The sequence below is a fragment of the Trachemys scripta genome, chromosome 7, assembly GCF_013100865.1.
Source record: "Trachemys scripta elegans isolate TJP31775 chromosome 7, CAS_Tse_1.0, whole genome shotgun sequence".
NCBI classification, from domain to species: Eukaryota; Metazoa; Chordata; order Testudines; family Emydidae; genus Trachemys; species Trachemys scripta.
Genome location: NC_048304.1, coordinates 84,645,711 through 84,660,054, shown reverse-complemented (window position 1 = coordinate 84,660,054; position 14,344 = coordinate 84,645,711). Strand labels below are relative to the sequence as shown.

Genomic DNA, 14,344 nt, shown 5'->3' with positions numbered 1-14,344 from the left:
TCAGGGTGGGGGTGGGGATGTGGCAGGGGGTGCAAGAGTCAGGGCATGGGGTGTGGGGGGGCTGAGTATGTGTGGGGGTGCAGGAGTCAGAACGGGGGCTGGAAGTGTGTTAGGGGGTTCAGGGATCAGGGCAGAGGGCTGGGTGTGGGGGGGGGTTCAGAGGTCAGGGCAGAGGGCTGGGGTGCTCAGCTCGTGGGGGTGCTCACAGCAGGGGGCTGGAGGGGATATGCCCCATTCCCATCCCTTTCCCTAGGGCCCCGTCCCCACCTCTTCTCTCTCCCTCCCCCTTGCAAGGGCGATCAGCTGATCAGCAGGAGGGAAGGGAAGGGGCAGGGGCAGGAAAGCACCATGCTGGGAGGAGAAGCAGGGGAGGGGGGAGCTTGGCTGCTGGCATGACCAAGCTTCTGCCTCCTGCTCCTGCAGGAGAAATCGGTGGGCGGGGGGGGGGGGGGGGGGGGCCAGGACCCCGGCAGGCAGCAGCGTGCCATCAAAAATCAGCTCGCGTGCCGTCTTTGGCACATGTGCCGCAGGTTGCTGACCCCTGCTCTAACCACCAGACATTCCTTCCTCTCTAATTGAACATATTCACTAATGGTCTGGAACAGGCTGAACAAGTAGGTGGCAAACTTTGCAGATGACACAACTTTATTTGTGATAGTCAATCTAGAGAGCTCTGAGGAACTTCAGAAGGACCTAACAAAGCTGGGTGAATGGATGGCATAATGTCAGATGAAATTCACTGTTGACAAAGACGCGTTGGAAGCAACAACGTGAATTACTCACACACTTTGCTGAGTTCTAAATTAAATGGAATCACACAGGAAAAAAAGCTAGGGGTCAGCTCATTGAAAAGCTTTGTTCTGTGTGCAGTGGCAACCAAAAAAGCCAACAGGATGCTTAGAGAATAGGATAGAAAAGAATATTGAGACTTTTATAATGCCATTATATAAATCCTTGGTATCACCCTCACCTGGAATACTCTATTCAGTTTTGCCAACCCTATATCAAACAAGGTAAAGCAGAAATACAAAGGGGTTCAGAGGCTGGCAATGAAAATGATTACAGGCAGGGAAAAAAATTGGCTGAAGAGAGATTGGAAAGATCAAGATTTTTGTTTAGAGAGAAAACGAACGAGAAAGGGAGATTATACAAAATAATGGCTGGTCTAAAGAAGGTAGGTCAGGCACTGGCATTTATCTTTCTCATAATCCAGGAATGAGGGGACATTTAATGAAATTGAAAGGCATTTAAAACTGATAAAAAGAAAATACACAACACATAATCAATCCTCAGGACTCATTGGTGAAGGGTATCAGAGGCCAAGAGCTTAGTCAGATTCAAAAAACAATTAGATCTTTAATGGATAGTGAGAATGTTCATAGGTAGAATTTAAAATGTATATAAGTGATATCAACTCTCTCATGCTCAGAGCATAAATCAACCAGTAGCTGCCTGGACTAGGAAAAATGTATCTTATGGGCATATTATTCCATAATTGTCCATTACTGGATTTTTTGCACTTTCTTCTGAAATCCTCATGGTTCTGGTCACTGTCAGAGACAGGATAATGAACTGGTTGAATTATTGCTCTGACATAATTAAATGATTTGCTAAAATTTAAATATTTTACATCTACCCCTCTCTTCATCACTAATTTTGTAACTGTGTCCTGAAAAAAAATAACAATCAAGTTTCTCTTATAAGTTATGGGTCTATATAAGCCCATGGATGTGGTGAAGTGATCATCACTTGAAGTCTTTAAATCAAGATGGAATATCTTTGAAAGATATGCTCTAGCTCAAACAGAAGTTACGGGGTTGATGCAAAAGTTATAGGTTGGGGTTCTTTGGCCTGAGTTGTGCAGGGGATCAGACTGGATGACCATAATGGTCCCTTCTGGCCTTAAAATCTATTAATAATGTCTATTGTTCATGATCCCATTAGCCCCTAGATAATGATTCCCCCCCCCCCCCAATATTTTTACCAGTACTTTACTAACAGCACAGTAATTACCAGGCCCACTCTTCTTTGTTTTTAAAATATCAGCATTATAGTTTCTTATTTCCAGGCAATCAGTACCTCCCAAAGTTTCCATTAAAAAGCAACAGAGGGTCCTGTGGCACCTTTAAGACTAACAGAAGTATTGGGAGCATAAGCTTTTGTGGGTAAGAACCTCACTTCTTCAGATGCAAGTAATGGAAATTTCCAGAGGCAGGTATAAATCAGTATGGAGATAACGAGGTTAGTTCAATCAGGGAGGGTGAGGTGCTCTGCTGGCAGTTGAGGTGTGAACACCAAGGGAGGAGAAACTGCTTCTCTAGTTGAATAGCCATTCACAGTCTATGTTTAAGTTTCCATTAGTTTTCAAAATCAAATGTCAGTGGTACATGACATCTGGGTCAGCTGATTTGTGCATGTTCACATGTATAAGTATTTCATTCACCTGCCTGTTATGAAGAGCTTCTTAATTGTGTCAATGTTTTCCTGTTCCATCATCCTCATATCATCACCATCTAGTTTTAACTGGGAGGTCACTCAGTTCTGTGAGTTCTTGCTTGGTTGCCTTTCCAAAACTACTCTGTAAAGGGAAGACTGTTTATTGAAACCTGAGATATTTGAGCAGTTCTTCATGAAGCCACTTTTCCTGTTCCTTGCATTTTTCTTTTCCTGAGGATTTGCAGTCCGCTATTCCCTACTTACACTCTTCCTACAGGATTCCCCAGTCACTTTCTATTCTACTGAATTTGAATACGCCTTCCAGTCGCACCTTATTCACTATGTCCCAGATTTTAAAAGGTATTGAGGCATTGCTGCATTCAGCATTGTAATGCCTAACTGATTTAGGAGCCAAAATCTCATTTTCAAAAGTGATTTTAGGCACTTAGGAGCCAAAATTCCATTGATAAGCAATGGGATTAGGATACCTAAGGGTGTAAATCACTTTTGAAAGTGGAATTTAGGCTCCTAAATTAGTTAGGCATTACAATGCTGAGTGCAGGAATGCGCAAATACCTTTAAAAATCTGAACCTAGATTTCCTAATAAATGCACTCAAGATTCCTTACTTATCTTGCATGCCGTCTTTACAAGTTGCAGGTCAGCCCCATAAAAATTAGGATAGTTGTGCCAATTTTGGGATGGGTGGCTGCTTTGAAGGGAGGTACATCACAAGTCAGACATCTCGTTAAACCCTCTCCTGGATTCATGCAGGGCAGCTATCTCCCCCAGCTGGGGATTACCCGGAGAAGGTGTGTGGGGATGAAGTAGAGTTGTTGTTCTATCATAAGTGATGAGTGATTGTAGGAAGGAAAAATGCTTGTTCCTGAGCAGATAGTTTTTGTTTTTGTTTGCGGTGTTCAGTTTTCTATCTAGAATGAACGTATAACTATAATTAAAGTGTCCATTAAGGAAATGCGTGCTGCACTGTTGAACTTCTGCAAAAGTCCATATGAAATGGGTAAATTTATTTAATTAGTATCTAAATTACCAGTATGAATATCAAATGAATTCAGGATGGCAGGAGGCTTTACGTTTCCAGGAGGCTAGTTGCTGCGTACTGCTATAATTCCAACTGTGTGACCATCATACTAGCTAAAGGAGCCAAATGTCAGGTGTGATTCAGAGGTGGTAGAGCCAAGGGGCAATGCAAAGGAGTTTAGTGAAGCTAGGGAGATGGGCACCTTATATGAGCAAGGGTGTGATAACAAACTAAACCTTCTAATAAAGGTAACAGTGCATGGAGCTGTACGCAACATTTAGAGCAGCGAATGCTGTAGTAACTATGTGTTTTATATCTGTAACTAGCTGGCAGTGCTTTTCTGTTTATAATTCCATCATGGATCTTTGCTCAGAGTTGGAACTTTACATACCACAGAAAATAGAGAAGCTGGTTGTCTCCAGTGATTCTTCTATGCTCTGCAGTTCAAAAAGGGGCTTCATTTTCTCAAGTGGAAATGTGCAGAATCTTTAGTTCAGAAGGTGGGTGGTTACCTTGGAGAGAAAAATACAGCTAAAAAGCCCACCAAGAGCGATTTCATTGTAGTAAGGTGGTGACTTCTTGTGGCTTCACTCCTGTTGGAAGTAATGACACGTGGTGACTGCTTGCTTTTAACGGGTACTGCCTACATGTTGCTGAAGTAGTGGCCACCTTTCTGAGGCCATGAGCAGCTTTCCACAGTTACTGGGCAGACCACACCTTTGACTACTCCCGGTCTTTCTGAGCGCACGCCCTCTAAATGTCAGGTCTGTAGCAGTCACCCGTCTCTGGGAATGGAATCAGCGCAGGGAGCTGGACTAGAGCTCTCGAGGTCCTGTCCACCCCTGTATTTCTGTCATTCTCCCACTCTGACTGACTGGGCCCTGGATTGCATTCTCCTGTGCATTAACCGTGAGTTGCTTCAGTAAGTCTGACTTATGTCCAGACCCTGCAGCTCTCAATGACAGTGGTAACTGGTGACCAAACAGCCTCCTTAAATCCACTTACTTATTTAGAACAAAAGCATTTTGGAGAAAACATATCATAAAAACGATATAATGGACTATACGCGTGTCTTAAGCTTACCAGGTATATAACCATCTTCCACAGGGGGACCTTGGTTGGACTCACTCCATGCAGACTTCTCCCTAGAGCCTCTCAGTTTCAGCCCTGTGCCCTGTCAGAGCTCTCTGACAACTCCCTGGATAGCCCCTGGTAACTTACCCTCCCGTCCCCACTTGGCAGGATCAAGTCACTTTAACTCTTTATAGCCCTTTGATCTGGTAATTCCATGCTATGGCAAAACAAGGTTTGCAGCTGGTTGAAACAGGATCTTGAAGTTAACGCTTTGCCCCATTGTCTTGCAAGTATGTGCTTAGGCATTCTTATCTGGGAAGCCATTACATGGCCTTCATGCATTGGACCCTATTGAATTTGAGATTATGGATATATAATAAACAGTCCACTTCCCCCAGTATAAATTAGATTGATCTGTGACATAGGAAATTCAAATAACCCCAATATACAATAACTTCCTCCTACTGACTAGTTACCTATAGTGTTCATAAAATTCTTACATCTCAATGTTCATAACATGGGAAATAGTGGCCATTTTGAGTAAGGGAGTGTTGTTGATATAATGGAAAACATAGGGAAACATTGCTGATAACTTTGCTTAATTAGAACCTAATTTCTTCAAAGGCATATTTGAAGGCGTTTGGCAATGAGTTTTAGCTATATGAAAAGTCTGAAGGATAAAAAAACTTTCATTTATGAGCAAAAGGGGTCTGGAAAATGTTCTCACGTTGGGGAAAATTTTCTTAAAACCCCCATTTCTTATAATTTTAACTCATAAATGCAGTAACAGATTTAGTTGACAGTCCTCAGAAAATTCAATCTTCACTCACAGATTAGGTGCTGTAAATTTGGGGAGAAAACATTTGTTCTTCACTGAGATTGAATTGCAACTATAAGTGAAAAACTGAATCCAACTTTCATATAGAGGCAATACTGAACCTCTGTAAGAAAACTATAGGCAGCTGGCTTATCTGACCAGCAGCCATCCTGAGAAAAGAAGCTAAAATCAAGATGGCCTACTTTGCTAACAGTATGCATATCAGGTGTCCAATATGCATTGATAGAACAACTACAAAGGGGAGAGGGGTCACAAAATTGCCCATTTCAACTTAACATAGTAAAGTTTGATTCCCTTAACACAATGTCCTTAGCTACAGATCAGAAATATGGGCTTTGAATTATAACTTTTATGACAAATTTTGTTGATGTAAACATACTTTAAAAGTGTTGTAGTTTATCTTAGTATATTTTATGTGGAAAAAATGAAAATAAGCCAAATCAGAGAATAATAATTCAGACAGAAAAATAGGTAACATCTGTACTAGCAGCCATGCTAGAAAGTGGCTCTCCATTTAAATGGCCATGGGGAGCAAGACACATGAGTGTTAACTTTGCACTGCTAAGATGCATAAACTCGCCTTGGTCCCAATTGTCTTGTTCAACTTGATTGTTTACTGTTCTAACATGGCAGTTTAAAGCTATAACCCCTCTTTATGTGGTTAAACAATTCAGCCAAGATTTTCACAAATGATTAGTGATTTGGGGCTATCTGACTTCTTGGGTGCCCAACTGAGATATTGTAAAGGGCTGATTTTTCAGAAAGCGCTGAGCACCTCCCTCTGAAAATCAGATCCCTTTGAAGTGTGTAAAGAATCTTGGCATCCAAAATATGAGTCACTTCTGAAAATCTTGGCTTTTTTTTTTCTTCCCTAAACTTTCTTTTTTTCCCATGGGAAATCTTTTTTGTTTGTTTCAAGTGTCTCATTTTTTCTATAGAAAGGTGATTACAAATAAAGTAATTTCTAATTGCATTGATGGAAATAAATTAACCAAAATTTTAATTAACAAAATATACAACTGCACATGGCTTTGAAGTCTGTGCCTTTAAAATGCAAGGCTAGCACATGATCTATTAAGTTACACAGACTTTGCTAGACCACTAGGCAACCCTTCAGGTTTCCATCTTGTTCTGTCAATGCAATAGAAATATATTAAGGAATGGAAAGAGTTATAAGAAGGGCACTATACATTTTGAACAAAGCGTGTTCCTCAGTTCATACTAAAGCCATGTCTACACTACCACTTATGTTGCCAAAACTTGTATCGCTCAGATGTATGAAAAAAACCCACCAACAACCCCTGAGTGACATAAGTTTTGCCAGCGAAAGCACTCGTGTGCATGGCACTATATCGGCAGGAGACACTCTCCCACTGACATAGTTACCGCCACTCATTTAGGTGGTTTTATTATGTCGACGGGAGAGCTCTCTCCCATCGGCAGAGTGGCTACATGAGTGATCTTAGAGAGGGATACATGTATGGAATATGTTGTGAAATATACCCTGTTTTGTTTCTTCAACAATAGATATGAGGACGAGAATGTTCTATATGTTTCTCCATGGGTGGGACACCTACTAAAATAACACCTTTCCTTTATTTTTTAATGTGATGTAGATGTGACTAGGTTTGTACAAAAACACAGAAAGGCTAAGGCGGGGTAGGCAACCTATGGCACGCGTGCCGAAGGTGGCACGCAAGCTGATTTTCAGTGGCACTCACACTGCCCGGGTCCTGGCCACCGGTTCGGGGGGCTCTGCATTTTAATTTAATTTTAAATGATGCTTCTTAAACATTTTAAAAACCTTATTTACTCTACATACAGCAATAGTTTAGTTATATATTATAGACTTAGGGCAGGTCTTCACTACGGGGGGGTCGATTTAAGATACGCAAATTCAGCTACGCGAATAGCGTAGTTGGAGCCGACTTACCCCGCTGTGAGGACGGCGGCAAAATTGATCTCCGTGGCTCCCCGTCGACGGCGCTTACTCCTACCTCAGCTGGTGGAATAAGTGCGTCGATTCGTGGATCGATTGTCGCATCCCGATGAGACGCGATAATTCGATCCCCGAGAGATTGATTTCTACCCGCCGATTCAGGCGGGTAGTGTAGACCTAGCCTTATAGAAAGAAACCTTCTAAAAACGTTAAAATGTATTACTGGCATGTGAAACCTTCAATTAGAGTGAATAAATGAAATCTCGGCACACCACTTCTGAAAGGTTGCCGACCCCTGGGCTAAGGTATCAGTGCCTGGTATTGTTGAGGCAATAAAACAGATTCCTTAGTCTATACAGATAGTAACTGGGGATTTATTTTAAACAAGACCAAATTCTGATAGTGACTCCTCATATAAGTTATCACACCCTGGGATGACTAAACACAGTCAGCTGGCTAAGACATGTTCATGTGACCAGAAATAGTCTCAGAAGTTGACCCACTTGACCATTTGCCATGACCCTGTTCAGTTCAGCTAGATTGCGTTTCGCAGCTTAAGAGACAGAGTCCTCACCTCCCTCTTTCATCTCCTCTCAGCGGCCACTTCTCTCTCTCAGACTGTGAGGGGCTGACATACTGTTCTTCCCACCTCACTTCACTACCAAATATGAGCAGTCACGTGATTTATTTCCAAACCATTTTGTGCCTTCAGGGCCTCTCTGCTGGGTGCAGTGGCACCATGTGCATCATCGGAGCTTTAATATGTCCAAGGGTCCTTGTCAGCTGCAGACAGGCACTTTAAAAGGACATTGTCAGGGTGATTTTGACACAACATTTACTCTATATAGAAACAAGATTTAATGGGGGCCTAAAGTGAGCTCAACAGAAATGTGTGTAGATTTAAAAAAAAATTCCAATGGAAAAAGATTTTTTGTTTGGATTTAAACATTCCCCTGCCTTGTTTTGGAACCCAAACTTTTCAGCATTGTGGTAGTACATAAAACCCAGGAAGGGAACCTGACACGAACCTGGCTAGAAACAAAAGTGAAATTGACTACTTTACTTTCATTGCCCTGCCTGGGCGAAATGTAAAAAGTAAACAAGCAAGAATCAGTGGTAAAAAGCAAATGCGATGTTTTTAAATCTTTCAGTTTTAATAGGGTATGGTGGTGTTACGAACTCAGGATATTCAGCTTATTTGTTTTTGAGATGAGATTTAAAAAAAAAAAACCCTTAAATGGCAATGCAGCAGAACCACCAGCATATCCTGAAACATAGTGTCATCTTTAAAACAGTGTGTGTGGGTGGAGGGGATCCTGGCATGGATCAGAATCTGGGTCAAGCCCTTAAAAAGAAGATGGGGCAAGAGAAGAAGTGGTTGCAGAGGAAGAGAGGAGATGACTGCCTCATGAAGAAGGGGTTGTGTCTCTCATCAAATGCATCCCTCTCTCAAGTTCCTTTTTCGAGCTGCAGGACCATCATTTTCCTCCCCTTCAATCAGTGCATGTGTGTGTGAGTACACACATGCTCACACACAGTATACTTCCATATGCAGCTTATTTCATAAAGGTTCAGCATTCTGGCCTCCTTAACCCTCTGTTTTGTTGTCTCTCCTTCCAGGGATGCTGGTGCGGGAGGTCCAGATCGAGGTCTCCCGGCAGCAGGTGGAGGAGCTCTTTGGTTTAGAAGATTACTGGTGTCAGTGTGTGGCATGGAGCTCTGCTGGGACCACAAAAAGCCGAAGGGCCTACGTCCGGATAGCGTGTAGGTGTCATACACACTTCTCATTCATCGCAGCCCCTGTCCCTATCTCTGTCACTTGCTCCTTCTTGCCAGCCTGTCCCCACGCCCTGCGTGGGAAATCCTTTTCATCTGCCCTAGTGGGGATTTTCCTCCCACTATAGTTCCATGGCTCCTCCTTTCCCACTGCCTGCCACCATAAGTAAGCTTACCCAGGATAACCACTGAGGTAGATGCTCCCATTTAATGAGCCAGTGGGGTTCACTCAGTGTGGCAGAGCCTCATTCCCCCATTACACCACCCTGCTGGACTTAGTGGATAGGGTCAGTGCTGTCTAGTGGTTACAGGATTAGGGCCGGGAACTCTTGAGAACTGTTCTCAGCTCTAGCATTGACTCAAGGTGTGACCTTGGGTAAGTCATGTACCCTCTCTGTACCTCAGTGTTCACACCTGTAAATGGGGATAAACTTACCTGTCTCACTAGGGTGTTGTGGTAATTAATTAGTTAATGTTTGTATAGCACTTTCAACATGCTCAGCACTTACCTGGTGCTTCATTATTTTTAGAAGCCTGACAAGTTAGCACCTCAGCCACAGAGGTGATTTGCCTGATTCAGCAACTTTAAATCCTACATCCTGGCTTGTCCTCCTGTGTTGTTTCCTTTACCAAGTGAATAGCTCATGCGTTCTTAGGGTGGGAGAACTCTACAACTGGGCTATTCTGCCACCCAAAGGATGTAAGAGGTGATTCTCTTGACAGGGGGAGAGCTGGCGAAACAGTCCATTGCAGTGTGTAAATTTCAGTTCTGCCAATAGGGAAGTTGTTCTGTGATTAAAGATGCTTCCCTATAGAAGCATCATGCCGAATATTGAAAGTCCATATGGAAACCTACTTTAAGAATATGTTACAGTTGCACTGTGTACAGCTTGCACAAGGGAGTCCCCTTCCCTGTATGCACTAGCTACACAGCTGAGCAAGGCAATATGCACCTTTCCCTTCTGCAGAGCTCCTAGGTGCATCTTAGACCATAGCTACACTATGAGAACTATAATGGCATAGTTATAGCCAGGACTTTGGAGCTGTGCTCCAGCTCCGCTCCAGCTCCAGGCAAAAACCTGCAGCTCCACTGTTCCGGAGCTGCTCTGCGCTCCAGCTCCGGGCTCCGCTCCAAAGCCCTGGATAGCGCCGTACATCTGCCAGCATAGCCCCATAATCTAGACGCACCCTACACCGATGGAAGGGGTTTTCCGTCGCTATAGGCACACCACCTTTTTGCACGCTGGTAGCTAGGTTGGGGGAAGAATTCTTCCACTGACCTAGCTACGCTACGGGTTAGGTCAGCCTAACTGCGCCACTCGAGGATGTGGATATCTCACCCGCTGAGTGCCATAGAGATGTCGACCTAAGTTTTAAGTTTAGACCAGTCTTAGGGCAGGTCTTCACTACGAGGGGGGGTCGATTTAAGATACGCAAATTCAGCTACGCAAATAGCATAGCTGAATTCGACGTATCGGAGCTGACTTACCCTGCTGTGAGGACGGCGGCAAAATCGACCTGCGCGGCTCCCTGTCGACGGCGCTTACTCCTACCTCCGCTGGTGGAGTAAGCGCATCGATTCGGGGATTGATTGTTGCGTCCCGACGAGACTTGATAATTCGATCCCCGAGAGATCGATTTCTACCCGCCGATTCAGGCAGGTAGTGTAGACCTAGCCTTAGTGGGCCTCTCTCTTGCACACCTGACAAAGGGTACAGTAGCCCCTTTGTAACTTTCCACGAGGCAGCTGCGTTAGCTGTGTGTGCACCTGCAGTGCCGCCTTCCCTCCAGAAGACTCAGAGGGACTGAAAGCAGGGCTATTTAGGGTGGAAACTGTTATGCTGTTTTATCTGTAGCAGTTTCTTTTCCCCTGCTGCAGCAACTGAAATGTTCTCAGCCTTCAAGGCAGTTTTGACACAAAGTGATGCTTCCTGCTCTCAGTTGACAGTAAGGCCACAGCTAGGAAAAAAAGCTGTCTGTTTCTTAGGAACACACAGCACTTTTTTTTTTTTTAACTTGCCTGCTTTGAGGCTACATGAAAAGCCTTCTCTTGTCTCCTTTCCAAAATGGTTCCCAGCTCGGTGACATTTGCTAATGGACTTCTGAGTTTCCCGAAGTAGCCCTGTGGCAGTCAGCCTGCGCTTGTCATACACCCCATAAAAGTGTGTGTGCGTGGGGGGGGGGAGGCGGGAAGAGGAGGGATGTGGGGATCACAAAAAAAGTTGGTGACCAATCACACTTAGCTCGAGTTGGAGCAATGCTTGTTGGAAGCAATTCCTATGGATTGCAGCGCCATCTAGTGAGGAAGGGAAGAACTAGTATCAGTTGCTCCTTTTCCCCTGCTAAGCGTAGCCCACGAATGTACAGCATGCATGCCTTCATGTGGTGGTGTATTGGACTGCTTGTCCTCTTTCTTTTAACATCCCATGTGATCATGAGTAAGGACATATGTGTTCTATATACATTAGGCCCAGTTCTTTCATATTAGACCCTATCTGACCTACCATGTCATTGCATATTCTGTAATTCCAAATTTTAACATATACAATATTTATGTATAATTCACTTCGAATAAAATAATTGCAATTTACGTCTGACAAAGGCACAGTGCCAGATTTTCAAAAGTGCCCAGATCCTGGGAGTTACTGGGAGATGGGCTCTTTTGAAAATCTGACCACTTCATTTAGGGACCTAAGTGGAAGCAGAGCCCTTCTGAAAATGTTGTGTCTCATTTAGGTGCCTCAGATGGAGCTTTTGGGGGCTGAGCTCTTTTGAGAATCTGGCCCATGGATTTCCTTGAAATGCACAGTGCTACCTACTAGACAGCATGAGTTCCAGATCATAATGGTACATCACCCCTGTGAATTAAGCTGCTCCAACATGCACTGCCAGATGCTCAGTCCCTCTTTTCACTAGTGCAGCAAAGCAGCAAGCCCGTACTTCAGTGGTCCCCTTTCAGAAACACAAGACTTCTTCATTTTGGATTGATCTTGATGAAAGAATGTGAAGTTTCTCGGCAGGAACATGCCACTCTGGCAATAGCGGACCAGAACGTCCCCCCCTTCTGCCTGCTCTGAACGGCTCATTTAAGGGAAGGAGAATGAATCCCATTTCAGGAATGGGAGAGCACTCAAAATCATGTTTTATCCATGGGCAAGTGGATGTCAGCCCTTGTTCTGAGACATCCTTTGGCAGACTTGTCCTCTTTCTGCTGGAATATGATTCCATCTAGAAGACAAGCAAGCACCTGGGAAATAACAGTTCTTACATTGGCAAGGATAAACTGGGGTGCAAAGAGCCCAGCTGGGTGGGTGGGGCAGGTAGTAGTGTTACCAGGAAAGAAGGGTGGAGGTGGTAGACAGGAAATCCCTGGGAATTCTGAGGTGGCTGGTCAGCAGGCTATGTTACAATAAACTCCTCATAGATTTTATCTCGCTGCAGGCTCCTCTGTCCATATACGGTATCCCCAAGATTTTGTGGGTTGCTCCATTCCTGTCACTGGCTGATAACACTTGGGGCTCATTTTTCTTTCTCAGACCTGAGGAAGAACTTTGACCAGGAGCCTCTAGGGAAAGAGGTTCCACTGGAACATGAGGTGTTACTGCAGTGCCGCCCCCCGGAGGGGGTGCCAACGGCAGAGGTAAGCCATGCTATCTCTCTCACACCTCCCAACAGGAGAGCTGGCCTGAGGGGCCACACTAGGTAGAAGGTGCCAGCATGCTGGGGACCATATTTTACTCCCACATGAAAAACTCTACTCACCTGAGTGCTCTTACATTTTAGAACAGCTATTTTCCCCCAGCATCTTTGCCCAAATAGACCAGATTTTCCATTGACACTGACCCTGGCAGACAACCCTCAGCAGCACAAAACCCTCTTCCTAGCGAGGGGTTACTACAGGGGAGGCTGCACCATCTCCAGTCCACTGGGGGCCTTCAGTCGAGCAGCAGCATCTCAAAAATGGGCAGCACTGGCAGGGGATGGGGCATGGTCAGATGAGCAGAGGGATGTGCTGATTTACCACAGCCTATGGTGGTGTGGCTCTTAGGCATCCCTCCACAGATGACTAGAGCTGCCCTCCCCGGGCAGAAAACCCTAGGGAACGCTGCCTGCCCTCGGTTGGCTGTAGCCCCCCAGGGATGTAATGGGCTAGACTGGCCCAATAAAACCGACTTCCCTGCTCCAGCAGGAGCGACACCATTTCAGTTCCCAGCTGCCAGCCCCACCACTATTCAGGCTGACTCATGAAAACACTCCTGCAGTCCAGGAGGGAAAGAAGGAATGCTAAGCACATTACCTCTCTCAGCTGCAGTCTCTGTTTATGGCTGTCCTGGTGGTGTTAGTCTGGAGAGACTCCACCCTCTTAGATTTGCGGGAGCTGCTGGCTTGTTTCTGAGAGCACCTGTAACTGCTGGAAATAACTTTCCACCTGCTGGAGGCAGATGCTGGACTAGCTTTTACAAGACTCCTGGCATAGCTTGTATTTTGCCAGTTTTAGCAGACGCCGCTTTCTGGTATAGATTTTACTGCCCTTCCCCTTTTCCTGCTGTGGTTTTTGTTTCTTTAATCAGAGGCTATGAGAATTTACTGGTAACCAACCCCTCCCACCTGCCCTCCCTGCCTCCCTCAGCTGGACACAGCTGTGGCTTCAATGAGGCCTGATCATGAAGGTGAATAATTGCTAGCCAGCCTGCTACATTCACTATCGTGATCCATTAATAAAACAGCACAAGCTATTTCCAAGCCACCTTTGGGGATGCGGCCTCCCCCAAACTCCGGTCAGCCCACAGCATTCACATCTTCCCCATTGTCCCTTGCAACACCTTGCTAACACCTCAGCAGTGTGCCAGTTAAATTCCAGTGAGGAGCGAGGGAGAGAGCATATGAAATAGATTGGCCACACCTTTGCAGATGGATTGGGGCCATGATGGATGGCCTCATGTAGGCCGTCAGCTTCCATTATTCAGCAAAACTGTTTATTTTGGGCAGTGGATCTGTTATTCTGACATCTAATAACACACTTAACCTCAATACCTGTTCAGCCCATGCCTCCTTCCTGTACATGCTCATCTGCCATTAACCCCTTGCAGGAGTGATCTGGAAGAAAAGAAAGCACAGAATGGTTTGTTTAAATGCTATGGGTAAAAATGAGTGAGTGAGGCCTGGAAAGAAAAGTTCATGGACTCTCCTAGCAAGGCAGGGCCTTTCCCCAAGGCCAGTCACCTTTCCTCCTTGCTCCA

At 44.8% G+C, this 14,344-nt stretch overlaps 1 protein-coding gene across 3 annotated transcripts in view; it reads left to right on the top strand.

Moving 5' to 3' along the window:
* The window catches only part of UNC5B (unc-5 netrin receptor B), a 159,864-nt gene that overhangs the window by 114,397 nt on the left and 31,123 nt on the right, over positions 1-14,344 (top strand). For all 3 annotated transcript variants that reach the window (XM_034776033.1, XM_034776034.1, XM_034776032.1), the window contains exons 3-4: positions 8,949-9,092; positions 12,641-12,744. In XM_034776033.1, coding sequence (XP_034631924.1) covers positions 8,949-9,092; positions 12,641-12,744 — 248 coding nt within the window. The remainder of the gene's footprint in view (positions 1-8,948; positions 9,093-12,640; positions 12,745-14,344) is intronic.